The sequence below is a fragment of the Liolophura sinensis genome, chromosome 6 (assembly GCF_032854445.1).
Source record: "Liolophura sinensis isolate JHLJ2023 chromosome 6, CUHK_Ljap_v2, whole genome shotgun sequence".
NCBI classification, from domain to species: Eukaryota; Metazoa; Mollusca; class Polyplacophora; order Chitonida; family Chitonidae; genus Liolophura; species Liolophura sinensis.
The window spans coordinates 82249785-82276734 of record NC_088300.1 but is presented as its reverse complement, the minus strand read 5'-3'; the positions used below and the strand labels follow the sequence as shown (position 1 = coordinate 82276734).

The 26950-nt window shown below is 40.4% G+C and overlaps 1 protein-coding gene across 1 annotated transcript in view; it reads left to right on the top strand.

The window, feature by feature from the left end:
• LOC135469398 (histone-lysine N-methyltransferase SETDB1-like) overlaps window positions 1-26950 on the top strand; it is a 102117-nt gene that overhangs the window by 29396 nt on the left and 45771 nt on the right. Inside the window, 7 exon segments of the mRNA XM_064748034.1 lie at window positions 2936-3047; window positions 4952-5039; window positions 5819-5892; window positions 6362-6435; window positions 6609-6667; window positions 15718-15838; window positions 17950-18103. Of these exon segments, the coding sequence (XP_064604104.1) occupies window positions 2936-3047; window positions 4952-5039; window positions 5819-5892; window positions 6362-6435; window positions 6609-6667; window positions 15718-15838; window positions 17950-18103 (682 nt within the window).

The window sequence follows — 26950 nt, the reverse complement described above, 5'->3', positions numbered from 1 at the left end:
GAGATAGATCACCAGTAAGCAGTAGAACAGAGACGAGATAGATCACCAGTAAGCAGTAGAACAGAGACGATATAGATCACCAGTAAGCAGTAGAACAGAGACACCAGTAAGCAGTAGAACAGAGACGAGATAGATCACCAGTAAGCAGTAGAACAGAGACGATATAGATCACCAGTAAGCAGTAGAACAGAGACGAGGTAGATCACCTGTAAGCAGTAGAACAGAGACGAGATAGATCACCAGTAAGCAGTAGAACAGAGACGAGATAGATCATCAGTAAGCAGTAGAACAGAGACGAGATAGATCACCAGTAAGCAGTAGAACAGAGACGATATAGATCACGAATAAGCATATATATAAATTGTTCAAGAACCAGTTGTTCGTGATCTGAAAATTTTGCATTTGATAAATTTGGAAAAATATCGAGAGTCCCGCCTCACCACCCAGTCTGTTCACAATAGGTTTGAAAGGGATTCGGACTCAGACTGTTAGATGTGGGAGCATGCGTGAGGTCGCTGTTTTCAGGACCATAGATGGACGAATGTAGTTCCACGTGGCGCCCCAAAGAGATGTCGAAAGCAAATCTCAAGAGTGATGGTGGCATGGCGATCATGCTCCCTTGATTGATCTTCAGTTACTGAGTTAATAAAAACTAGTTGTGAAAATACAACACATTTTTGTTTTATATATCAGGTGGAAAAGAAAATGTGCAGGTACCGATAGACTAAATAGAGACAAACGTGTAGGATACTATAAATTCTGAGTCAAGTTAGAAGTAGGCCTACATACGAGAGTCTGCCAGTATACATTTTAATAATCTTCTTGCTGAAAGGATGGTTACATAAAATAATCTCTGCATGAAAACTTAAACATCTACATGTATTTCGAGATCGGCCCCGATAGCACAGTTGGTAGAGTGTCCCCTTCAAGAACAGTAGATTTAGTCACATCTAAGACCTTAAAAGAGGAAGTTGTAACTTTCTCACTTGGCGTTCAACATGAAGGGGAAGTGCAACGACTGGCCCGTATCAGTATAATGGCTCGGGCAGGGCGGCTTACTTGCCTTCGTTAAGGCTTCTCAGTGAAGCAGCACTAGATAAAAGAACGGTGGAAATCTGTCCTGCAACAAAGAGGCACGTTACATGCACTCTAAGGACTCCTTTGTTGTCATATGCCTGAAAAATTTTTAAGTACTATGTTAAACACCAAGCACTAACTCACTCACTCACTCTATTTCTAGACAGTGTATAAATCTTTCATTTTCAGGATTTATTTGGGGGACATACAACATATGGTGCCGCTAATGCTGGAGAGCCATCAAAAAAGGGAAATTATATGCATAGACAACAGAGACAGTGTTAAACAAAATGTTAGGGTGGTATCTTAAAAAGTATTGTTCATATTGATTGACCTGAACTTTTACGTGCATATAAAGCACAATGCCGGAAAGGGGATGGTACCATCGCTGTTGCTCTGTTAGCATATTAATGACCGTAAATTACCAAATTCATGATTTCAGTTCTTTATGCCTTGAGCTGAAGTTTTTCATTCATGTGTCACATACAGGCAAGCTCTTTGGTAGCCTTGCTACAAATTCTAAGTTAGGAATTGGTCTCCCGATTATTGACCTGAAACGTCCTTATCGGTTGACGTCTGGTGTACAAATGTCTGTTTTGAGGCATATATCCATGAAGTTAACTCATTCACTCTGACGCGCGGCTCTGGCCGCATGCAGAGTGCTCTGTCTCAACCCAAGGTGCAGGTATATCCGCGCGGCCGATAGGACCTCATTTCCCGAGGAGCGGCTAAACCCGCATATGACACCACTTCTCACTGGGTGCATATTTTGCTTTCAAATGATTTGTTGAAGTATGAATCAATCAAAACACACCTGTCTTGACGTCTTCGGCTTGTGTTTACTCGTGTTTTGGCGGTTTTTATTTTCTTGAATGCGTAACCACAACAAAATTAGAACCTATTTTTCGAGTCGCACACACTTGAGTGTCAATATGTCTTCGTCCAGCGAAGAAGAGGATTGTTTAGAGTTCACAACTGATAATAGACCATCTACTGACAGGGAATGTGACACTGAATCAGATATTAGTGTATCAGAAAGTGAATCTGATGACGATGACACTATTTTGTTTTGTATTTATCATTTATTCTGAAAGGAGTGTGTAGATCTGACCTGAATATCACGGACCAATGATTCTGTCCCGCTGTGTCACGTGACAGAGTCTAGGACAACTACTGACCAATGAACGACGAAGGCCATCGGCAACAAAATGTTTTGGTATTTTTGCGTAGCTAAAGTGAGGAAACGACTGACTATAATATGGTGCTATTCAACTTTTCAACAAACCCACGATAAATAACTGGTTTCTCTGTATTTCCTCAAAGTTTGATGAGTTAGAAACACATACTTTTATTCAGAAAAGCGGCGGTTATGTACACGAATTCGCGTATCGTCACCTCTAAAAATGACCATACTTTTCACTGATGTGGCATTTTCTGTGAATGTTCAGTTCGATAATCCAATTTTATCGATGTCTTCATGAATGTACGTCCGCAACTGCACTAATATTTTACAAGATTACTTTGAATAAACATAAATGACAAAATCCAACCAGTTTTGGAATGCTAAAATAAAAAAATGATCTGCGTCACTCGCCGTTACAGTATAAGCTGACACTGAGGCGAGTACGGCCGTTGAGACTGATCGCCGACGCCTACTCGGGTGGAAGGCAGGCAGGCCACAGCCCACCACTGTACTGATGGCTGCAGCAGGCTGTCGGAGTCAATGAGTTAAATAATTATCCGAGTACTCTGCTAGTTTGGAAGATCAGATCTGATTTTCTCTGAACAAGTCACACTGTGCATTAGGATGTGGTAATTTGTGTAGGTACAAGTATTATGTGTGCTGTTTGTGTTTTAGTGGCGCTACCGTGTGAAGTTTGATGGGAAGGGTCTGAAGGTTGTGACCGGTCGGCACCTGGCCTACTGGCAAACTTCTGATACACAAATCCCTGTGGGATCCCGCGTTGTTGGTAAGTATCATGGGCACACCAGCCCTTATTTGGATTCTGGAGTGAAAGGGAAAACTACCTTTGTTTGAGTGCATAAACAAATTAGTGCCGCATTTGAATGACTGTTTGCATAGGTCTCTCAAGGTACAGCAGATTTTCCTATCAGCCAGAATTGGCTTAGAGGCATCACAGTCGGAATCAGTCCGTGGGTGTTGGACCTCATAAACACTACATAGGACCTGGTCTGGATTGCTTGTAGCCTGGGTTACCAAACCTGGAGGAGGACCTTGGTCTGGGTTGCTTGTCTCCTGTGTTACCAAACGTGAAAGAGGACCCTGGTCAGGGTTGCTTGTCACCTGGGTTACCAAACCAGGAGAAGGACCTTGATCTGGGTTGCTTGTCGCCTGGGTTACCAAACCTGGAGAAGGACCTTGGTCTGGGTTGCTTGTCTCCTGTGTTACCAAACGTGAAAGAGGACACCGGTCAGGATTGCCTGTCCTCTGGGTTACCAAACCTGGAAAAGGACCCTGGTCTGGGTTGTTTGTCACCTTGGTTACAACGGACAACGTTGGGTTAATGTTGTGCTTGTGTCTGTGGTGCCTTTGCCTTGTTAACACTACATGTATGTGTTAACATTGTGCTTGTGTTTGTGGTTTTATTGCCATGTTAACACTACATGTATGTGTAAATGTTGTGCTTGTGTCTGTGGCTTTTTATTGCCATGTAAACACTACATGTACGTGTTAACTTTGTGCTTGTGTGTGGTTTTATTGCCATGTTAACACTACAGGTATGTGTTAATGTTGTGCTTGTGTGTGTGGTTTCATTGCCATTTTAACACTACATGTATGTGTTAACGTTGTGCTTGTTTGTGTGGTTTCATTGCCATGTTAACGCTACATGTATGTGTTAACGTTGTGCTTGTGTGTGTGGTTTCATTGCCATGTTAACACTACATGTATGTGTTAACGTTGTGCTTGTGTGTGTTAACGTTGTGCTTGTGTGTGTGGTTTCATTGCCATTTTAACACCACATGCATGTGTTAACGTTGTGCTTGTGTGTGTGCTTTCATTGCCATGTTAACACTACATGCATGTGTTATTGTTGTGCTTGTGTCTGTGCTTTCATTGCCATGTTAACACTACATGCATGTGTTAAGGTTGTGCTTGTGTCTGTGCTTTCATTGCCATGTTAACACTACATGTATGTGTTAACGTTGTGCTTGTGTCTGGTTTCATTGCTGTGTTAACACCACATGCATGTGTTAACATTGTGCTTGTGTCTGTGCTTTCATTGCCATGTTAACACTACATGCATGTGTTAACGTTGTGCTTATGCCTGTGCTTTCATTGCCATGTTAACACTACATGCATGTGTTAACGTTGTGCTTATGCCTGTGCTTTCATTGCCATGTTAACACTACATGCATGTGTTAAAGTTGTGCTTGTGTCTGGTTTCATTGCCATGTTAACACTGCATGCATGTGTTAAAGTTGTGCTTGTGTCTATGCTTTCATTGCCATGTTAACCCTATGTACCTGTATCTCTTGCAACTGTGCAGTTTAAGTGGAGGGTTATAAAGTGTATTGCCCTTTTTGTGTATTTTGTTCCAAGTCTGCCTTGTCTCTCCCCCATTCTTTATGTATTAAATTAGCGATTACTAATGATCAGTAATGATTTGCCATTTTTTTGCTCTTTTGTTGCTATTCTGGTTTTACTCTTTATGTTGTACATGTAAATCGATTATTATTTGCAGATAATAATATATTGTATGTGCTGTTTGCCAGTAGTTACATGTGACCATTTGCAAAGTATCTCACTGTCATCGCTACCTAGTTTCACTCTCTGTGCTATTCCTCTATGGTTTGTGCTAATTCCCAACAGCCATTTCCTCACTTATCTGTAGTTTATGCTACTTGCTTACAGCTATGTACAGAGATGAAGACAACTCTTCCACTAACTCCTTCTATGCCGGAATTGTGGCCGAGCCCCTGAGTGTCAGGAACAACCATAGGTGAGACCAACCGTTGTGCCCCTAAGAGGATTAAAACCACCCCTCATGTGCCTCAGGGGAGTGAGACCAACCCTTGTCGCCCTTCATGCCCTTTAGGGGAGTAAGACCACCCGTCATGCCCCTCAGACATACCATACTGGAGAATTTGACAGGAAAGTTATGCTTCACAAGCTAGTCTCCAAAGAAATGTAAATAAAGAACTGTAAAGGCGTTTCGGCCAGGATTCACCTCATCTTCTGTCATAGTTTTCATTGTATGTTATGTAACAAGTGACAGTGTAGCTGTATCTAAGTGTACGACCCCTTTGGGAGATGATAATAGACAGTGTAGCAGAAACAAGCAAGTCAACAGATCATATATATGTCCAGATGTTGTCTTACTCAATGTTAAAGCAATTGGATTAACATGTATTTATGAAGAAACTGTGGTGTCATTTAAACTCTTTTAGTGAGAAAACTATTGATCATAGCTGCAATCTGTTGGCACATTACTGAAAGCATACCTTGGGCTACAGATTGGTGCAAATTTCATATTTCTGGCTTCTCGAGTTACAGGCCCTTGAAATTACGTAACTATATTATTTTTTTGACTAAATCTCAAAAAGTTAGAAAGATAGACATAACTGTTTTTCAGTAAGAGCTGTGCTTTTCCTAGTTATATATCTAAAATATATCTGAAATAATCAGTATTATTTTTGGTTTTAAATTTTTTTTTTGTGTAATATGGTTGTGATTAAAACATTTAGTGCATATCCTAAGTACAGCAATGTTTGTTCTCAGGTTGCTGGTGTTTTTTGATGACGGCTATGCTCAGTACTGTACCCCACAGGAGATCCACAAAGTCTGTGATCAAAGTGAGTCCACTTTGTCTGTTGACCTATTAAATTTAATGAAGTCATTAAATTGGGAACAGTGTCTTTACTGTTTTCATTGTCCTCAGGAGGTATACATGTATCTCCCTGTCTTGTAATGGTATAGAGGTGTGGAGAGATGTTCATCAGGGACTCACAGAATTTTGTATCACCTTGTTTGTCTCTGTAGTGGTATAGAGGTGTGGAGAGATATTCATCCGGACCTGCAGGATTTTGTATCTCCTTGTTTGTCTTGTAGTGGTATAGAGGTGTGGAGAGATATTCATCAGGGACTCACAGGATTTTGTATCTCCTTGTTTGTCTTTGTTATGGTATAGAGGTGTGGAGAGATATTCATCCGGACCTGCAGGATTTTGTATCTCCTTGTTTGTCTTGTAGTGGTATAGAGGTGTGGAGAGATATTCATCAGGGACTCACAGGATTTTGTATCTCCTTGTTTGTCTTTGTAAAGGTATAGAGGTGTGGAGAGATATTCATCCGGACTCGCAGGATTTTATCCGAGAGTATCTGAAGCAGTACCCAGAGGTAAGATGCCTGGTCAAAGTTTCATACAAGAATATTTGGAATAAAAAACTCTATGTGGTGAGATAAGTTTCTGGTAAAAAAATGAAATGTTTTCTTGTTCTTGTGAAAGCAGCCACATCGACTGGAGAAAGATTACCAGTTACATTTATCACTACTTGTCCATGTATTTTCAGAGGCCAATGGTGCGGCTTCAGAAAGGGCAGATTGTGAAAACAGAGTGGAATGGAGAGTGGTAAGAAATTAAATATACCAGGCCTGATAGTATATACATGTATACAGTTCATGAAATTATATATTATGTGTGTAAAAATGGAGATGAGCACAACGGTGTGTGATCCGCCATGGTGTATCGGTCGGGCTTGAAGAGCGAGGCTGATGTGATGGTAGACCATGGATGACGAGACCTTAGAACGTCGTGGAACACACACTGCTATGATGGTCTTTTTATCATGTACCCTTATTTTCAGGTACTAAATAGTCAACGCACACGGTTTTGCATCAATCAGTTGACTGACTTGCTACACCTGGGGAACCTGTGCGGACAAAATGTAGATCATCTGCCGTCATGAATAAGCACAATCTCCTCGAATATGATTATGTTCTTTAAATTCATTTTTCATTAGTTTCAATAGCAAACTACTGAAAATAAATCAGTAAAGTAAACACCCACAAGGTTAAACAATTACAAGACCATCTCTTCACATGCTGATAAATCCCTACGCTCTTAGGAATCCCCTCCTGCTCTGTTGTCAATGATATATTTTAAGATCAGATCTTGTTTGAAAGGAACGGCTACATGGTGATGACTGGACTGCAAGTTTGGCTCTGCAGCAGTGATGCAGAATGATTTGATTTATTGATCTGATTTATTTACCCACATTGAGACCCATAATGCTTCAGTTTTTGCTAGAGAATGTGATGATTTACGGTGTCAAATGCCTTAGATAAGTCTAGAAAACTGACAACCCTGTATATGTTATTCTATCTAGCAACAACCAAATTACCATACAGACATTGGGCAGCAAAAGTAGTTGAATTCTTTGGTCGAAATCCAGACTGCTTTTCATTAATTACACCCTGTTTTTCAGTGTGTAGTAGAATACTCATTATGGCCAACTTTTCCAAAATTTTGCTGATAGAGGGTAAAACTAATATTGGTTTATTGTTCTGAAGAAGATTTTTTTTACCAGATTTATAAATGCATTGTAGGTGTTACTTTAGCTATTTTTAGACCATCAGGAACAACTCCAGAGGAGAAGAATGAATTCATTGTGTATGCTAAAGGCAGTGCAATGTAATCTGCAATCAGTTTAATAAGGGCTGGTCAGATGGTGCCTATTTATGGGGCGGTGGTTGTTACAATGGGAAAGGTAAAATTTTCACTGATAGGATCACCAAGAGAATCGGGGAAATGCACACTCACTGATGGAATTTTAGAGTCCAGTTTAATGGCGACAGAGGGAAAATATTAGTTAAAAGCATAGACTATAGTAACCTTGACATGTATTTAACTGAAAACGATAAAAGTTTTTTCATGAGCTGTTTGATAATAATAGGGTTTGATAATCTTTGGCCAGGTTTTAGTAGTAACTGGAAAACAGTTGTCATGGATTTCTTTGGGTTTATCAGAACAACTGTCATGGTATTCTTTAGGTTTATCAGAACAACTTTCACGGATCTCTTTGGGTTTATCAGAACAGCTGTCATGGATTTATTTGGGTTTATCAGAGCAACTGACATGAATTTCATTGCATTTATCAGAACAACCCTTGTGGATTTATTTGGGTTTATCAGAGCAACTGTCATGAATTTTGTTGGGTTTATCAGAACAACCCTTGTGGATTTATTTGGGTTTATCAGAGCAACTGTCATGAATTTTGTTGGGTTTATCAGAACAACTCTTATGGATTTATTTAGGTTTATCAGAACATGTATGAATTGCATTGTTTATATCAGTCTTACCTTGAATTATACAGGGTTTGCACCAGTCCTTGAAAACCTTGAAAGTATATGAATTTTATTTTGGTAATTCAAGGACTGGAAAGGGCTTCATGTGGAGGTCCGTGAAAGTACCTGATTTTGTTTGTGTCACGTGAAGAAAATTATTGGGTTGCAAGGATCTGTGAATGAATTGGCAAAGGGCATGCACCTAAAGCGGCCGCCAGTGGTATGTACGCTGTCATAGTTTTGCGCCACTACAGACTTCCTTTTCTCCACCAGAGGGTGCTAAGATCGCCATTTTTTGGCTTGTCAGTAAGAGCTTGCGCTGTAGTCATTCAGAGTGATTTGGTGTGTGAAAAAAGCATTAGAGATGCCAGGCAACAGTCGTTTCAGCAATGAATGGCTGCAGTTCCCAGATTTCAAGGACTGGTTTGTGTGCTACGCTAGCAGTGTCAATCAGGCATACTGCCGATTGTGCCTCCAAACTATAAATGCCTCCTGTATGGGCAAGTCTGCCCTGGACTACTCATAACTGACAGTGGTGCTGTTTACAAACACGTGTGTTGTGCGGAAGTATTTTAAGCTGCACTTTTTATTCTGACGGACCGTGGAAAATTTATGAGAATCAATAATGGGTTGTCTGATCATCAGCGATATGTGCATCGACTGAAGGTTATGGCACCAACACAAGACTGCCTACCGGTCGAATGCCACGGCATGGCTGTACCACGCTTACGAAATGAAAGGTAAAAAAAAAAGTATTCAAGTTGCACCTGTTGTGGCATTTTGTATGCAACAGCAGAGATTGTGACTGTTGTTTGAAGTTCTTGAATTTGTATTTTAAGTACTGGAAAAGTCCTTGAATTTTTTAGGTTGTCAGGCGTGCAAACCCTAAACAGATTATTCCAGTTTATGATTTCCTCCTGATGTAGAAAATGTTGTTTTTCATTTTCAGTATATTTGCGATATGAGACAGTGCATGGTCACCAATGCTCAAGTTTGAGTTTGAAAATGTGAACTATGGGGAAATTATCCGTTATGTCAATTAAGAGCATTGCAGAAAGATAGTGCTTGTGAAAATTTGTGAAGATATTGTTTATTGGAGTGGGAGAAGTAGATGTAACTCTGGTTCATGAGTGAAAGTAGTGGGATTTCATGATCTTTAAAAAGGCTTCTGATTGAAGATGTTTTAAATAAATCAGTATTAAAATCCCCCATTATTGTACATTTTTCCTTTCAATATGACATTTTTGAACAACCCTCAGCAAATGAGTATTGATATCATTTAGGTTATTTCCTGGTGGATGATAAATTATTCCAAGATAACAGGTTTGAAGTGGAGGTTCTTCAGTAAGCAAGGTGTATCTACCTCAGTAAGCAAAGTGTATGTACCTCAATGAACAAAGTGTATGTACATCAATAAACAAAGTGTATGTGCCTCAATAAACATTGTGTCTGTACCTGAGTAAACACACTGTATGTATCTAAGTAAAGACAGTGTATGTACCTCAATAAACAAAGTGAGTGTACCTCAGTAACACAGTGTATGTGCTCAAACAAAGTGAGTGTACCTCAGTAAACACAGCGTATGTACCTCAATAAACAAAGTGAGTGTACCTCAGTAAACACAGTGTATGTACCTCAATAAACACAGTGTGTGTACCTCAATAAACAAAGTGAGTGTATCTAAGTAAGACAGTGTATTTACTCAAACAAAGTGAGTGTACCTCAATAAACAGTGCATGTACCTCAGTAACAGTGTATTTACTCAGTAAACAAAGTGAGTGTACCTCAGTAACACAGTGTATTTACTCAAACAAAGTGTGTGTACCTCAATAAACAGTGCATGTAACACAGTGTATTTACTCAGTAAACAAAGTGAGTGTATCTCAGTAACACAGTGTATTTACTCAGTAAACAAAGTGAGTGTATCTCAGTAACACAGTGTATTTACTCAAACAAAGTGAGTGTACCTCAATAAACAGTGCATGTACTTCAGTAACACAGTGTATTTACTCAGCAAACAAAGTGAGTGTACCTCAGTAACACAGCGTATGTACCTCAATAAACAAAGCGAGTGCACCTCAGTAATCACAGTGTATGTACCTCAATAAACACAGTGTGTGTGTACCTCAATAAACAAAGTGAGTGTATCTCAGTGACACAGTGTATTTACTCAAACAAAGTGAGTGTACCTCAATAAACAGTGCATGTACCTCAGTAACACAGTGTATTTACTCAGTAAACAAAGTGAGTGTACCTCAATAAACGCAGCGTATGTACCTCAATAAACAAAGCAAGTGCACGTCAGTAAACACAGTGCATGTACCTTAATAAACATAGTGTATATGTACCCCCAGTAATCACAATTTATGTACCTCAATGAATACAGTGTGTGTACCTCAATAAACAAAATGAATGTACCTCAGTAAACAAGCATTCACAGAAACCATGGTTATCCATGAAACTCAGGTCCTCCTCTAAGACACTAGTGTCGACTGCGTTACTAACATACAGAGCAGTACCACCCTTCGTATGTTTTGATCTGGATGTGGTGAGGAACCTGTACCCCGAAAATTTAAATAAATCATTTGTATATGTGGACAGCCAGCCCTTGATAGATTTTCCTTGGTTCTGTTCCCGATTCTGGTCTGGTTTTTAAGGATCCGCTCTTTCCTCACAACTCGTATCCTTGTCGGCTTCCCCTCATTAGCACGACACTCACTAAATTATGTCGGAGTTTTATCAGAGAGGGGGGGGGGGGGGGGTAGTCAGTCTGCACACTCATGTTTTTCCCTTGTACTGTATGAGAAGCAGCTTGTGTTTTGTCCCTTCTTGAAGATCGGTTCTAATATTTTAGCTGGGGGTGAGTTGACATTGTAGGCAAGCGAGTTCACAGTAAGATCCAAGCCGATTGCTCAGCTAATCTCATGACATGGATAAGGAATTCATGTAAGATGACCTCAGTGTTTTCAGAGTGTATATTTCCATTTAGGGGAACTCCATAGGAAAGTGAATTCATTTTTCTGTCGTGGATTTTTAGTGAAGTGATTTTTTCTCAAGGTCAGAGATATGACTTCTAAGGTTATGTTCTATTTCAAAGATACCTTTGTCTAGCAGATCAGTTTTACCTTGGGAAATTTGCAGACTTTCTTCAATTGAAGACAGTTTGTTCTCCATAACAGTGAATAGTTTTACCTTGGGAAATTTGCAGACTTTCTTCAATTGAAGACAGTTTGTTCTCCATAACAGTAATCCTGGATTCAATATCAATAAAATCTGTAAGATTTAATGGTGCTAATGTTGTGTTTAATAGTGTGTAGTCAGTCATATACAGGTAGTCAGTTAGTTCTTATTCCTTTAATCTGTGCTTGTAAGTCTGAATTTGTAATTTCAGTCCCCTGTGGTCGTCATTATGTGTGAGTTGGGCTCTGGTGTGTTGTTGTTGTATCTGCATGACAATCCTCACCCGTGGATCCACTGTCTCTATTTTTGAATGCTGTATTTTTCTTCTTCTGTGCCTCCAGGTGTGGATTAGGTTTTTTAGGCGTATACTTAGACCCTCTTAAGGACTTAGATTCGTCCTTAGGAGCCATAACATAGCAAAATCAGTCCGATCGAGTCAGGTTACATGGAGTGAAATTCATTTGCCAACCACTACATTCGCCATCTTAAATACTTCTTTTAGTGAAAACAATCCTCTTACCATATTTGTGGCTGTGTATTAAAACATTGATCATGTCTGCCTGCTTATCTCCCATGAACATTGATCATGTCTGGCTGCATGACCACTGGACATTGATCATGTCTGCCTGCATATCTCCCATGAATATTGATCATGTCTGGCTGCATAACTCCCCTGAACCTGGCTCCGCTGAACATTGATCCTGTCTGGCTGCATAATTTCCCTGGATATTGATTATGTCTAGCTACATGACTTCAATGAACATTGATCATGTGTGGCTTCATGACCCCCCTTGGACATTGGTCATGTCTGGCTTCATGACCCCCCTTGGACATTGGTCATGTCTGGCTTAATGACCCCCCTGGACATTGATCATGTCTGGCTTCATGACTCCCCTGGACATTGATCATGTCTGGCTTCATGACTCCCCTGGACATTGATCATGTCTGGCTTCATTGACTCCCCTGGACCTTGATCATGTCTGGCTTCATGACTCCACTTGACATTGTCACAAGGTCCACTGAACAGTGATTGTCATTTGCTCTTTACTGTTCAGTAAATTAAAAAAAAAACAAAGGAAACTGTCCAATTTTGGATTAATTTCACTATTATTGACAGCTAACTGTACATGTGTGTGATTTATCAGCATGTGAATTTTTATCTGAGTGGCCTTTTGTTTAGGTTGCTTGAAGGACAAAATTAAGGGTTTTCTCCAAGAGGGTCAGTTATACATGTATTTTCACTGAACATTAGTAAAGACCGAACTGTGACCTTGTGAGCCATGTTTGATACGTAAAACTGAACAACTTTGATTAAAAAATGATTAATGTTTTGGCAGTTTTAGTCCCAAAAGCTTAATAAATTCCCAGCAGAGCATTGTTAGCATGCTTGCGGTTTCTTTGCATGCTAAAATGAAGACGATAAATATGTGCTTTCCTTTACATGGGTAACAGCCATAGGTACATGATACAGAATAATATATGATGCCTCTGTATCACATAGGTAACAGCCATCGGTACATGATACAGAATAATATAGGATGCCTCAGTATTATGTGGGTAATAATCATAGGTACATGATACAGAATAATATAGGATGCCTCTGTATTATGTGGGTAATAACCATAGGCACATGATACAGAAAAATATAGGATGCCTCTGTATCACGTAGGTACCGGCCATAGGTACATAATACAGAATAATATAGGATGCCTCTGTATCACGTAGGTACCGGCCATAGGTACATAATACAGAATAATATAGGATGCCTCTGTATTATGTGGGTAATAACCATAGGCACATGATACAGAATAATGTAGGATGCCTTTGTTTCTCATGGGTAACAGCCATAGGTACATAATACAGAATAATATAGGATGCCTCTGTATCACGTAGGTACCGGCCATAGGTACATAATACAGAATAATATAGGATGCCTCTGTATTATGTGGGTAATAACCATAGGCACATGATACAGAATAATGTAGGATGCCTTTGTTTCTCATGGGTAACAGCCATAGGTGTATGATACAGAATAATATAAGATGGCTCTGTATCTCTTGGATAACAGCAGTTGGTTCCTCATACAGAATAATATAGGATGCCTCTGTATCACATAGGTAACTGTAAAAGATACATCAAACAGAATAATATAGGATGCCTCTGTATGACGTAGGTACCAGCCATAGGTACATAATACAGAATAATGTTGGATGCGTCTGTATTATGTGGGTAATAACCATTGGCACATGATACAGAATAATATAGGATGCCTCTGTATCACTTGGGTAACAGCCATAGACATATGATACAGAAATAATATAGGATGCCTTTGTATCTCATGGGTAACAGCCATAGGTACATCATACAGAATAATATAGGATGCCTTTGTATCTCATGGGTAACAGCCATAGGTACATCATACAGAATAATATAGGATGCCTCTATTTTATGTGGGTAACAGCCATAGGTATAAAATACAGGATTCTCCTGTATCACATGTGTAACAGAATAATATAGGATGCCTTTGTATCACATAGGTACCTGCAAAAGATACATGATGCCGAATAATTTAGGATGCCTCTGTATCACGTAGGTACTAGCCATAGGTACATAATACAGAATAATATAGGATGCCTCTGTATTATGTGGGTAATAACCATGGGAACATGATACAGAAATAATATAGGATGCCTCTGTATCACTTGGGTAACAGCCATAGACATACGATACAGAAATAAAATAGGATGCCTTTGTATCTCATGGGTAACAGCCATAGGTACATCATACAGAATAATATAGGATGCCTCTATTTTATGTGGGTAACAGCCATAGGTATATGATACAGGATTCCCCTGTATCACATGTGTAACAGAATAATATAGGATGCCTCTGTATCACATAGGTACCCGCAAAAGATACATGATACCGAATAATTTAGGATGCCTCTGTATCACGTAGGTACTAGCCATAGGTACATAATACAGAATAATATAGGATGCCTTTGTATCACGTAGGTACCGACCATAGGCACATAATACAGAATAATATAGGATGCCTCTGTATTATGTGGGTAATAACCATAGGAAAATGATACAGAAATAATATAGGATGCCTCTGTATCACTTGGGTAACAGCCATAGGTACATCATACAGAATAATGTAGGATGCCTCTATATTATGTGGGTAACAGCCATAGGTATATGATACAGGATTCCCCTGTATCACATAGGTAACAGCTGTAGGTACATGATGCAGAATAATATAGGATGCTTCAGTATCACCTGGGTAACAACCATAGGTACATGATACAGAATAATATAGGATGCCTCTGTATCACCTGGGTAACAGCCATAGGTATATGATATATAATAATACAGGATGCCTCTGTATCACCTGGGTAATAACCATAGATATTTGATTCATAATAATATAGGATGCCTCTGTATCACCTGGGTAACAGCCATAGGTATATGATATATAATAATACAGGATGCCCCTGTATCACCTGGGTAATAATCATAGATATATGATATATAATTATATAGGATGCCCCTGTATCACCTGGGTAATAACCATAGGTATTTGATTCATAATAATATAGGATGCCTCTGTATCACCTGGGTAATAATCATAGATATATGATATATAATTATATAGGATGCCTCTCTGTCACCCATAGGTACATTATACAATAAATGTTTTTATCTAGCCTGTATGATAAATGTTTATATCTACTTCATATAGATGTGCATGTAAATTAAATCATCTATAGAGTAAGATGAAAAATAATTGTTATCAGTTGTGTGAATGCTGCCACTATTTGATGGACAGGCTGTGATGTTATCTCGCCTCTTTGCTCACAGGTGGACAGTCTTTGATGTATCTCCTCGCCTCTTTGCCCACTGGTGGACAGGCTGTGATGTTATCTCCTTTCCTCTTTGCTCAATTGTGAACAGGCTGTGATGTTCTCCATTCTTTGCTCACAGGTGGACAGGCTGTGATGTTCTGTCCTCTCTGCTCACAGGTGGACAGGCTATGAAGTTATCTCCTCTCTTGTCCTCTTTGTTCACAAGTGGACAGCCTGTGATGTTATCTTTTCTTTTTGTAAACAGGTGGACAGCCTGTGATATTATCTTGTTTCCTCTTTGTTCACAGGTGGACAGCTAGAGTGATGGATGTAGATGCCAGCCTGGCCAAGATGTTTTTTGATGCAGACAAAAGAACAGAGTGGATATACAGAGGCTCCACGCGACTAGAACCCTTGTATAGTGCCCTGGTATGTAGTCACCGTATATAATGCCTTGATGCATAATCATCTTATATAATTCCCTGGTTTGTACTCACTGATATGTAGTCACCGTATACAGTCCCGTGGTATGTAGTCACTTTAGACAGTGCCCTGGTATGTAGTCACCTTACACAGTGCCCTGGTATAGAGTCACCTTACACAGTGCCCTGGTATGGAGTCACCTTACACAGTGACCTGGTATAGAGTCACCTTACACAGTGCCCTGGTATGGAGTCACCTTACACAGTGCCCTGGCATGTAGTTACCTTACACAGTGCCCTGGTATGTAGTCACCTTACTCAGTGACATGGTGTGGAGTCACCTTACACAGTGCCCTGGTATGGAGTCACCTTACACAGTGACCTGGTATAGAGTCACCTTACACAGTGCCCTGGTATGGAGTCACCTTACACAGTGCCCTGGTATGCAGTGACCTGGTATGCAGGTTACCTGGTATGCAGGTTACCTTACACAGTGACCTGGTACGTACTCACTGATATGTAGTCACTTTATACAGTGCCCTGGTACATAGTCACCTTTTACAGTGCCAGGTCTCCAGTGGCCCAGATATTTAGCATGCCAGCACGATGCACTGACCCAGGAGCCTCCCACCAATGCAGTCGCTGTGAGTTCAAGTCAAGCTCATGGTTTCCTCCCGCCATAATGCTGGCTGCCGTCGTATAAGTGAAATATTCTTAAGTACAGCATAAAATACCAATGAAATAAATAAATTCTGTAAAGTACTTATTAGTCGCTGGAATTTATTTTATGTATTTGCTCCAAAAATATGTTTGCGGGAATAAATTTTCGCATATTTAAAGACGGGAATAATGGGAAAATGTTAATACTTTTTTTTCTTGTTATTCATGTGATATGGCCGAAATTACTCCAGCACGTCACGCAGGTATTAACAAAGGTGGTTTAATCCTCATTTGTTTCCTAAGGTGTATTATCTGCACCAGTCATTCATTCTTTATCAAGCAAAGGATTTTTTGGGATTGTTTTCGGTTTTATTTGTCTTCTGTAGCTGGTCAGAAACTGCTAACGTTGCCGTAGCTGTCAAACAGCCATTGCATTGTTGTATATAGTTCACAATTTGTTAAAACAGCTCATGCTGTCTTCCTCTCCGGACGTAAGTGGGAATGTTTGCTGGCAACCTGCAGTTGGTCGTGGGTTTCCTCCCACCATAATGCTGGTCACTGTCATATAAGTGAAATATTCTTGAGTACGGCGTAAAACACCAATGAAATAAATAAAAAAAAACAATTCGTTAGAAGCTCACTCATTGGTCCACAGGAGAGATACAGCCAATGGGATAGCATGTATCAAGGCAACATTCATCGGAAGCCAGCACGTCAGTGTCTACTTTTCTTTCACTTTACCAGCCTACGGAAGATTGATCAAACTACAGACGAATGAACTCCTACTTTTTTATACCCACCAAGCCCTATCACCAGAGTTTATACATTAAATATGTTTAAAGCGTAATTTTCCCTCCCTGCTATTAAGATTTAACTGGCACACCGAGAGTGGGGTGGATTGGTCTCCGAATTCCTGTCAGCCCAGCAAAGATTTCACTTCATTAACACTACTACATATAGTAGATTCACTATTGGAATGTTTTCACTGGAATTATTTTTCTCGGTAAAGTATTAACCCCAAAATCAGCAAAAATTTGTTCCACACAAAAATTAAGTACTTCACAGTATACATTGCCCTTGTGCGTAGTCACCCGATATAGTGTTACCAGTTAGGATAGTTGACAGCTTGCAGCTTTCGGACGAGCAGTTGATTATATGTTTGATACACAAATGCTTTAGTGTGTCTCTGTGTGGTTCTCTCAGTGGAGCCTTTGCTTTACATTGTACATCCACCATCAAACAACATATGGGACTCGCTGTTTCTTCAATTTGTTTTTTTTTTTTTTTTGATTTTTTTTTTTTTTTTTTTTTTGATTTTTGTAGCCGAGCTGATATTGCTTTTAGGAAGTGCCTAAAGCCTATTTAAATTCAGATTGAAATAACCCAAAGCCTTTGTTGTGTGTTTGGAGGTATTTGTGTCTTACAGGTTAATATCTGTTCACATCTTCTTTTTTTAAGTGCAAAGCTGCAAAAGCCAATGAGCAATCAGGGAAGGCTCGTCGCAACAACCCGTCAACAATGAAGGGTGCAAAGAAGCCTGTGGTGGAGTACATGCGGGGTGTGGAAGAGGAGAAGAAAACTGGGCTCAGTCCATCAGTCGGCAGAATAACAGGTAGCAAGGCTATGTTGTGCACCATAGTTATTTGGTTCAGTGCAGGTAACCACAATGTATTATGTTCATTGTTCATTGCTGATAACCAGGTTACCTTTGCTCCACAGATATGTCGTTCATTGCTGGTAACCATGGTACCTTTGCTTTGCCGATGTTCTATTCGAAGCTGATAACCAGGGTACCTATGCTCCACAGATGTTCTGTTCAGAACTGGTAACATGCGTACCTTTGCTTTACCGATGTTCTATTCAGTGCTGATAACCATGGTACCTTTGTTCCACAGATGTTCTGTCCAGTGCTGGTAACCCGTGTACGTGTACCTTTGCTCCACAGATATTTTGTTCTGTGCTGGTAATCGGGGTACATTTTGCACCACATATGTTTTGTTTAGTGCTGGTAATCAGGGTACATTTTGCACCACAGATGTTCTGTTCAGTGCCAGTAATCAGGGTACATTTTGCACCATATGTTTTGTTTAGTGCTGGTAATCAGGGTACATTTTGCACCACAAATGTTCTGTTCAGTGCCAGTAATCAGGGTACATTTTGCACCACATATGTTTTGTTTAGTGCTGGTAATCAGGCTACATTTTGCACCACAAATGTTCTGTTCAGTGCCGGTAATCAGGGTACATTTTGCACCACATATGTTTTGTTCAGTGCTGGTAATCAGGGTACATTTTGCTCCTCAGAAGTTCTGTTCAGTGCTGGTACGTGTATCTTTGCTCCACAGATGTTCTATTCAATGCTGATAACCAAGGTACACGTACCTTTGCTCCACAGCTGTTTTGTTCAGTGCTGGTAATCAGGGCACATTTTGCTCCACAGGTGTTTTGTTCTGAAGATGTTCTGTTCATTGCTGGTAATCAGGGTACATTTTGCTCCACAGATGTTCTATTCACTGTTAATATTATCAGGGTAAAATCAGGATATGTTTTTGAATTTCACTTCACTCAATATCTGTGTCTAAGTACCAGTGTCTATATATCGACAGTACATGTAGGTATTTTCCATTAATGTGTATCGTCCAGACTATCTCTTTGGTAGCTGTGCCACCAAATTTGAGTTGTAGCGTGTAGTAAGCAGTGTGTAAATAACAAATGTCCAGAGTCATTACAAAATTCCTTTGGGAGGCTGAAGGTTTATGGGAAAGAGGAAACGACACTTCGTTGTATTTGTAACGCTAAAATTATATCTTCTGGTAGTAATATTTCTTTCTTTAATTTATCCCAAGTTAACCTTATTTCTTATCTTCTGTCTTTTTACATACAAGGATATTCTATTTTTATTGTATTTTAATAAAATGCAGTAAAATCATTCAAGCATGATGTGTGATGTTCCATGTGATGAGAATATCAAGCCAAACTTATCTCTCTTACGTTCCATGTAATGAGAATCTCAGGTCGAACTTATCTCTCTAATGTGCCATATGATGAGAATATCAAGCCGAACTTATCCCTCTAACGTTCCATGTGATAAGAATATCAAACCAAACTTATCTCTCTTATGAGAATATCAAGCCGAACTTCTCTACGTTCCATGTGATGAGAATATCAAGCCGAACTTATCTCTCTAACGTGCCATATGATGAGAATATCAAGTCGAACTTATCTCTCTAACGTTCCATGTAATGAGAATATCAAGCTGAACTTATCTCTCTAACGTTCCATATAATGAGAATATCAAGCCGAAGTCTGAAAAATTGTTGAGTACGACATTAAACCCCAAGCACTCACTCAAGCCGAAGTTATCTCTCTTGCGTTCCATGTAATGAGAATATCAAGCCAAACTTCTCTATGTTCCATGTGATGAGAATATCAAGCTGAACTTATCTCTCTAACGTTCCATGTAATGAGAATATCAAGCCGAACTTCTCTATGTTCCATGTGATGAGAATATCAAGCCGAACTTCTCTATGTTCCATGTGATGAGAATATCAAGCTGAACGTATCTCTCCAATGTTCCATGTAATGAGAATATCAAGCTGAACTTCTCTACGTTTCATATGATGAGAATATCGAGCCGAACTTATCTCTCTAACGTTCCATGTGATGAGAATATCAAGCCAAATTTATCTCTCTGACATTCCATGTAATGAGAATATCAAGCCTAACCCACCTCTCTAATGTTCCATGTGATGAGAATGTCAAGTCAAACTTTCTTCTCTAAGGTTCCATGTGATGAGAATATCAAGCCTACCTTACCTGTTACCGGCCCAGATAGCACAGTTGGTAGAGCGTCCGCTTCGGGGCCGGTAGATCCAGTATCAATCCTTGATCGAGTCACACCTAAGACTTTAAAGACTTCCAAGAGAGGAAGTGACAACTTCCTCTCTTGGCGTTCAGCATGAAGGGGATAGTGCAACGACTGGTTGACCCGTATCAGTATAATGGCTCGTGCGGGGCGGCTTAATTGCCTTCGGTATGTCGTCTCAGTGAAGCAGCACTAAATAAAAGAGCGGTGGAAATCCGTCCTGCAACAAGGAGGCACATTACACGTACATGCACCCTAAGGATTCCTTCGTCATCATATGACTGAAAAATTGTTGAGTACGACGTTAAACCCCAAGCACTCACTCACTTACCTTACCTGTTTAATGTTCTGTGTGATGAGAATATCAATCTGAACTTAACTCTCTAACATTTTCATGTAATGAGAATATCAAGCCTATCCCACCTCTCTAACATTCCATGTGATGAGCATTTCAAGCCAAACTTATCTCTCTAACTGCAGTCGCTGTAAGTTCAAGTCCAGCTCATGCTGGCTTCCTCTCCGGCCGTACTTGGGAATGTCTGTTCCCAACCTGCGGATGGTCGTGTGTTTCCCCCGGGCTCTGAACGGTTGTCACCCACCATAATGCTGGCTGCTGTTGTATAAGTGAAATATTCTTGAGTACGGCATAAAACACGAATCAAATAAATCAATGAATTATCTCTCTAACGTTCCATGTGATGAGAATATCAAGCCTAACTTATCTCTCGCTAACGTTCCATGTGATGAGAATATCAAGCCAAATTTATCTTTCTAACATTCCATGTAATGAGAATATCAAGCCTAACCCACCTCTCTAATGTTCCATGTGATGAGAATGTCAGGTCAAACTTAACTCTCTAAGGTTCCATGTGATGAGAGTATCAAGCCAAACTTATCTCTCTATTGTTTCACGTAATGAGAATATCAAGCCTAACCTACCTGTCTAACATTCCATGTGATGAGACTATCAAGCTGAACTTATCTCTCTAACGTTCCATGTAATGAGAATGTCAAATCAAACTTATCTCTCCAAGGTTCCATGTGATGAGAATATCAAGCCTAACTTATCTCTCCAAGGTTCCATGTCATGAGAATATCAAGCCTACCTTGCCTGTTAAAATGTTCCATGTCATGAGAATATCAAGCCTAACTTATCTCTTCAAGGTTCCATGTGATGAGAATATCAAGCCTAACATCTCTCTAATGTTCCATGTGATGAGAATATCAAGCCTAACTTACCTGCCTAACATGCCTTGTGATGAGAATATCAAACTTAACTTATCTCTCTAACGTTCCATGTGATGAGAATATCAAGCCTAACTTATCTCTCTAACATTCCATGTGATGAGAATATCAAGCCTAACTTACCTGCCTAACATGCTATGTGATGAGAATATCAAGCTGAACTTACCTCTCTAACGTTCCATGTGATTTGAATATCAAGCCGAACTTACCTGCCTAACATTCCATGTGATGAGAATATCAAGCCTAACTTACCTGCCTAACATGTCTTGTGATGAGAGTATCATGGTGAACTTATCTCTCTAATGTTCCATGTGATGAGAATGTCAAGCCTAACATACCTGCTTAACATGCCATGTGATGAAAGTATTAAGCGTAACTTATCTCTCTGATGTTCCCATGTAGCCCATAATCAAACAAGCAGTTTTACATACATGTACGTTTTTGTGTGGGCGATATAAATATGTGATCTGTAAACTTCAAAGACATTGATAGAAAGTCCAAACCGAGTGGTCAAAAGAGGGGAAGACAAGGATGATGATGAGTATTTAACAGACTACAGTAGTGAGATTGACGTTCCCTCCAGTGTGGTGTGCCGAGAAGCTCAAACTGGGGCAGGTGGTAAGACTTCACTGAAAAATGATTCTAAGTGTGGAACACAAATAGGCCTAAATACCCTTTCTCATCTTATATAATTTGGTGGTGTCCCCACATTATCCATGATTCTCCATTGCCACTGCCCACCCTTGTCAGAGCTGCAAGAAGCCACAAGGCGTATATAAATCACATCAGGGGTTTCAATAATTTTAAATCCTGCAAAGCTAAATTACTGTGCAGATGGAGGTAAGAAAGCTAACTTTAAACCCTGTAGAGCTAAAATACTGCGCAGGCAGAGGTTAGGAAGCTAACTTAAGCCCTGTAGAGCTAAATTACTGCGCAGGCAGGTGTTAGGAAGCTAACTTTAAACCCTGTAGAACTAAATTACTGTGCAGGCAGAGGTTAGGAAGCTCACTTAAGCCCTGTAGAGCTAAATTACTGCGCAGGCAGAGGTTAGGAAGCTAACTTTAAACCCTGTAGAGCTAAATTACTGCGCAGGCAGAGGTTAGGAAGCTAACTTTAAACCTTATAGAGCTAAATTACTGCGCAGGCAGAGGTTAGGAAGCTAACTTTAAACCCTGTAGAGCTAAATTACTGCGCAGGCAGAGGTTAGGAAGCTAACTTTAAACCCTGTAGAACTAAATTACTGTGCAGGCAGAGGTTAGGAAGCTCACTTAAGCCCTGTAGAGCTAAATTACTGCGCAGGCAGAGGTTAGGAAGCTAACTTTAAACCTTATAGAGCTAAATTACTGCGCAGGCAGGTGTTAGGAAGCCAACTTTAAACCCTGTAGAGCTAAATTACTGCGCAGGCAGGTGTTAGGAAGCCAACTTTAAACCCTGTAGAACTAAATTACTGCGCAGGCAGAGGTTAGGAAGCTAACTTTAAACCCTGTAGAACTAAATTACTGCGCAGGCAGAGGTTAGGAAGCTCACTTTAAACCTTATAGAGCTAAATTACTGCGCAGGCAGGTGTTAGGAAGCCAACTTTAAACCCTGTAGAACTAAATTACTGCGCAGGCAGAGGTTAGGAAGCTAACTTTAAACCCTGTAGAACTAAATTACTGCGCAGGCAGGTGTTAGGAAGCCAACTTTAAACCTTATAGAGCTAAATTACTGCACAAGCAGTTAGGGCGCTAACTTTAAACTCTGTGCTGTTTAATTACTGTGTGGAGCGACATCATTTTTTTTGTGGCGCTGCATTCCATGCCATGTCACCATACACCAGTGCTGTCCGCATTCGACATAGCTTGCTTGGTGTTTCTTACCTCAGTTTTACATATATGAGAGAATGGCTCTCTGATAAATGTTGTAAGGACAAAATCGTTTTCCTCATGTGGAGAAGGGTATCAGGGGATTTAAGCCATCTGTGTAAAATTTTAACCCTTCGTCTGCAGCTCAGGGTTAAAATTTCACACCAAAGGTTAAAATCTCCACATACCCTTCTCAGCACACAGGTAACTTATAATATGTATGTTTTATAGTTTTCAAATAGTATTTAAAGTAAGCTGTTTAATCTGCTGAAAATGCATTGGTACTGTATATTTGTTCAAAAAGTTGTCCCAATGTACATCGTGAATCTCCACTGTATTTTTCAAAACTGATTTGGAATGCATCATCAGGGGTGTAGGATCTGTGAGCATCTTGAATCTCATTTTCCTTGGTATAGTATTTTCCTTTGAGATGGTATTTTCCAAAATATGCAGTATCTAATCAAACCGGTGTATTGTTCTGAAATGGGATAGACAAGGTACAGATAAGTGCAAGTATATTTTGCCCCCAAATCAGTGTGAGAAAGTAGGCTTAATTTATAAATACACCAAATATGTAACACTATTGGCATTAATATTAAAAGATTAGTGTCCTAATTTAGTTCCTGTGTATGAAGATTATAACCTGTTTAACAGTATTTTAGCAGAAGGGTTTTGAGAAATGTCGTTATGACCTTAAAACACCAAAAAACAATAGATTTACAACCCCTGCCGATCTCCAGCCAGTAAAGCTCAGTAGGTGACGTCATAGATGGCCAACCCAACTCTAGCTAGTCTGTAGAACCTGGGAATTTGTATTAAAACGATGTCATTTTTGAGATGGATTTTAGCTACACAGAAGCAAATACGGTACCACCATATCAATTTACACCCATAATGAAAGATGTTGAAGTTCCGATTTATGACACAGACATCTCTGGCTAGACTTCAGATTCTGAGTTTTTAGATTTTGAATTTAAACTTTGTCCAGGCATTTCCAACCGCACTGGCAATACAGGCTGGTAAGCTATAACTTTATCCTGTATTACACTGTAGGTCTAAATTTCACGTGTATATCAGATTTAATATTTGCTATTCTTTCCTTCTGTCCGCTTCACAATAAATATTCTATTCCCCGAGTGGATTTACTTCAAAAATAGGTTCCCAGAAAATAATTTTCCTGGTTATATAATGGCTGGAATTACTGAAGCGTGTCAAACAGTTATTATGAAGGGTGGCTGTAGTCCTTTTTTGTTTCCTACTGTGCCGCTAATCCTTGTCAGGGAAGAGCTCAAAAGTCAGAATGGACAGCTATGTATTTAAAATAAGCTTGCAAAGTATATTGATGTTTCAGTGGCATTAAGGGATGAGTTGAATTGACAAGTGAAAAACAATTTATTGTCTTTTTTAATATTAATGTGTCTAAATGTCTAAATTAATATGTGGATGTCATTTAAGTTGTTATACAAAAGTCAGTCCTCACGTCTGTGTTTAATTTCTTATGTACATTGTTTCGCCTTTGATATTGCTGTCATTGTTTTGGCGAGAGTCCTGTTCGCCTAAGTCTGAGTAAATCTAAATCTATATATCTATTCTAGAACAGACGGTGTCGAGTGCATGGATATGCCTTGGGCTACGGGGTATGCCAGCAGTGTCGTACATCCATTCAGCCGGAGTGCTTCCTTATCCTTCCTGGCCAAGCCGCCTCTCTGCTAACATATTAAGATTGACTGCCTAACAGCTGGAATCTTAACTCAGCCGCAAGGACAGCAAGTTTTTTTTACAGTCTGTTCACATAGCTGAACTTTTTCTCTTTAAACTCCATTTAATAATCTTGCAATTGCTGATTTAAAAAAAAAAAAAACACCTTGGTGGCATGGATGATATTTTACAGCTTCCCGAGGCAAGTTTTTAATATTGCTCAAGCAGATATGGTACATCGTAATGGGTGATCATATACCAGCTCGTCAACTACAAAAATACACTTGCCACTATGATATCGGCCTCTTGAGGAAGCAAACTATGCTTATAATAACTGCCAAATTTTCCTCATCAGCCCAGTCTGGTTGATTCCCTCCCCATTCAGGGCAAGCCAGACATTTTGTCCTCATCAGCCCAGTCTGGTTGATTCCCTCTCCATTCCGGGCAAGCCAGACATTCTGTCCTCATCAGCCCAGTCTGGTTGATTCCCTCTCCATTCAGGGCAAGCCAGACATTCTGTCCTCATCAGCCCAGTCTGGTTGATTCCCTCTCCATTCAGGGCAGTCTAGACATTCTGTCCTCATCAGCCCAGTCTGGTTGATTCCCTCTCCATTCAGGGCAAGCCAGACATTCTGTCCTCATCAGCCCAGTCTGGTTGATTCCCTCTCCATTCAGGGCAAGCCAGACATTCTGTCCTCATCAGCCCAGTCTGGTTGATTCCCTCTCCATTCCGGGCAAGCCAGACATTCTGTCCTCATTTGCCCAGTCTGGTTGATTCCCTCTCCATTCCGGGCAAGCCAGACATTTTGTCCTCATTTGCCCAGTCTGGTTGATTCCTTCCCCATTCATGGCAGTCTAGACATTCTGTCCTCATCAGCCCAGTCTGGTTGATTCCCTCTCCATTCAGGGCAAGCCAGACATTCTGTCCTCATCAGCCCAGTCTGGTTGATTCCCTCTCCATTCAGGGCAAGCCAGACATTCTGTCCTCTATTCAGGGCAAGCCAGACATTCTGTCCTCATCAGCCCTCTCTGGTTGATTCCCTCTCCATTCCGGGCAAGCCAGACATTCTGTCCTCATCAGCCCAGTCTGGTTGATTCCCTCTCCATTCCGGGCAAGGCAGACATTCTGTCCTCATCAGCCCAGTGTGGTTGATTCCCTCCCCATTCAGGGCAAGCCAGACATTCTGTCCTCATTTGCCCAGTCTGGTTGATTCCTTCCCCATTCAGGGCAAGCCAGACATTCTGTCCTCATCAGCCCAGTCTGGTTGATTCCCTCTCCATTCAGGGCAAGCCAGACATTCTGTCCTCATCAGCCCAGTCTGGTTGATTCCCTCTCCATTCAGGGCAAGCCAGACATTCTGTTCTCATCAGCCCAGTCTGGTTGATTCCCTCCCCATTCAGGGCAAGCCAGACATTCTGTCCTCATCAGCCCAGTCTGGTTGATTCCCTCTCCATTCCGGGCAATCCAGACATTCTGTCCTCATTTGCCCAGTCTGGTTGATTCCCTCTCCATTCAGGGCAAGCCAGACATTCTGTCCTCATCAGCCCAGTCTGGTTGATTCCCTCCCCATTCCGGGCAAGCCAGACATTCTGTCCTCATCAGCCCAGTCTGGTTGATTCCCTCTCCATTCAGGGCAAGCCAGACATTCTGTCCTCATTTGCCCAGTCTGGTTGATTCCCTCCCCATTCAGGGCAAGCCAGACATTCTGTCCTCATCAGCCCAGTCTGGTTGATTCCCTCCCCATTCCGGGCAAGCCAGACATTCTGTCCTCATTTGCCCAGTCTGGTTGATTCCCTCTCCATTCAGG